Source organism: Nematolebias whitei, chromosome 23, assembly GCF_014905685.2.
Source record: "Nematolebias whitei isolate Nwh7 chromosome 23, NemWhi1, whole genome shotgun sequence".
Lineage (NCBI taxonomy): Eukaryota > Metazoa > Chordata > Actinopteri > Cyprinodontiformes > Rivulidae > Nematolebias > Nematolebias whitei.
Window position 1 is genome coordinate 10,817,086 of NC_056520.1, and position 2,194 is coordinate 10,819,279.

General features: G+C 42.1%; 1 protein-coding gene across 1 annotated transcript in view; it reads left to right on the forward strand.

The window, feature by feature from the left end:
• Positions 1–2,194, forward strand: part of LOC119429040 (cilia- and flagella-associated protein 47-like) — a 108,232-nt gene that overhangs the window by 32,948 nt on the left and 73,090 nt on the right. The window contains 3 exon segments of the mRNA XM_037696757.1: positions 1,143–1,338; positions 1,419–1,495; positions 1,594–1,810. Coding sequence (XP_037552685.1) covers positions 1,143–1,338; positions 1,419–1,495; positions 1,594–1,810 — 490 coding nt within the window.

Sequence of the window (2,194 nt, forward strand, 5' to 3'; positions counted from 1 at the left end):
GTTCTGTTAGCATGGCACTATTAGCAGCATGGTAGCTACTGTTAGCAGTGTAGTTCTGTTAGCATGGCACTATTAGCAGCATGGTAGCTACTGTTAGCAGTGTAGTTCTGTTAGCATGGCACTATTAGTAGTGTGGTTCTGTTAGTGGCGTAGTCTTGTTAGCAGCATGATAATAACGACCGTGGCAACAGACGATGACTGCCGTCCAGAACGGGGTCCGGCAGACACGGAACATCCAAGGTTTCCTCGGGGAACCGAACTGTTCCATAGAGTTGGGTCTGTGCAGGCAGATGGAGGATCATGGAGACTGCCGCCAGGACAGTCCGGAGCCTGAACCCGAGACTAAAAGGGGGCCGGGAACTGAACCACGATGGCAAGGCAGCGACCCAAAACTCCAAAAGTGCATTGCTGTCATACCCATACCATGAGTGTGCAGTGTCGGGGCAAAAAAAGTTAAAACAACAGAAACAAAAAAGAGTGAGTCGGAGTGGAGCTCCCGTCAGTGCACACCGTGGCGCACGTGACGTCACATGGAGTTCACAAAAAATGCTAAAGCTAGCTGCTGCTGCTATTTACACTTGCAAGTAACCAATAAACGTTGGGTCAGTAACTGTTTCGACAACAATCCACTTTGGGTTTGGCCACGTTCTGTCTAGACATTAGCTTGTCGATCCTGTCAGAAATAAAACTACTTCTCCAAACCAACAAAAAGCTATCTGCACCAGATAAGATATTAATTCTTCATAACCTTTACACATAAATTCACTTCAAATGGCTCAGTAATTAATTTATATAGACTTTTTGCTAACAGTAACATTATTTTCATACCATCATAACACTATATGCAGATTTTTAAATAGTGATTCTATTTTAGTATTTTAAACACAACAAAACAGATATAAAAATTAGAAAATAGCTTAAAAGTGTGGGTTTATTTGCTGCTAAGATACTGCACAATCTGTAATGAGCAAACCTAATGTTAATATTTCTTCAACAAAATTGTTTGTTTATTCACCTAGTTTTCTAGTATGTGACACAAATAACATGTTTTTGGGTGTGTATATATATATATATATATATATATATATATATATATATATATATATAAGAAGGGCCATAAAAAAAAATTTATCTCCCTGCAGGTGGCCAGCCATAACTTTTACCTGCCTCTGATGATCAATGGAGCGAAATGGCCCGCTGATTCTTTATCGTCTTGCCCCTTCCTATCGTCCTCATCCACGTCTCCATCACTGAAAGCTAACAGCAGGAAACACATCAAAGCTTATCCTCACTCTGTCGCTGAGGCAACACAGCAGCCACCGTGGATCCTAGCCACAGGTGGGGTCATTGAGGTCAATTTGTGTCAATGAGTAAAAACTGTATCAAACTTTAAACTACTCTCACTGCTGTGTGTTTAGCCCTGTATGCCCCTCTAGAAATGTCCCCCTCAAGCTTACAGTTTAATGTGGAGCCTCAGTTTGACACTTTCTCCAAGGTACTGATCCTGTCAAACACCTAATATATAATAATATGACCAGAATCTTACATTGTTTTCAGTGTTTCTGTTTCCATGCTCCTTTTCTCTGCTGGCAGAATGTGGAGCTGAAAGCAGTGGGTGAAGAGAGTGTTTGCTGGCGCGCTATCACACGAGAGTGTGTGCACTGGTGGTTTGACTGCAGTGGGATGTTAGCGCTGGCTCAGGGCACTGAAGACCAGAAGTTGTGTGCACTGTCTCCGTCATCTGGCAGTCTCAGGCCAGGTCAGACTGTGTGTTTGGAGATTACCATCATCCCTGATGTGGTCAGAATGGGTAGGTACACATTACAGACCAGTACCTTCGGGGGGACATATGAGTAATTACAGACTAACATACAGGTTAATTACAAAGTATTTACAGAATCACATGTAGAGTAACTTCAGGGACCAGGTTGTATTATGAAGTGGCTTGTTGCCTTGAACTTATGGGGTAACATACAAGATACTTAAGGAGTACTTATTGGGTAACTTAAAACACCGCTGCCCCCACAAAAGTACTTTGTAATTTCCTGGATGTTACCCATTAGTTACCCCGTATAGTATCTCGTAGGTACCCTGTAAATGCCCTGTTTGTTATTCTCTAATTACACAGTATGTTGCCCTGTAATAAGCCTATAACTACCCCATATGTTACCCTATAACTACCCCATATGTTACC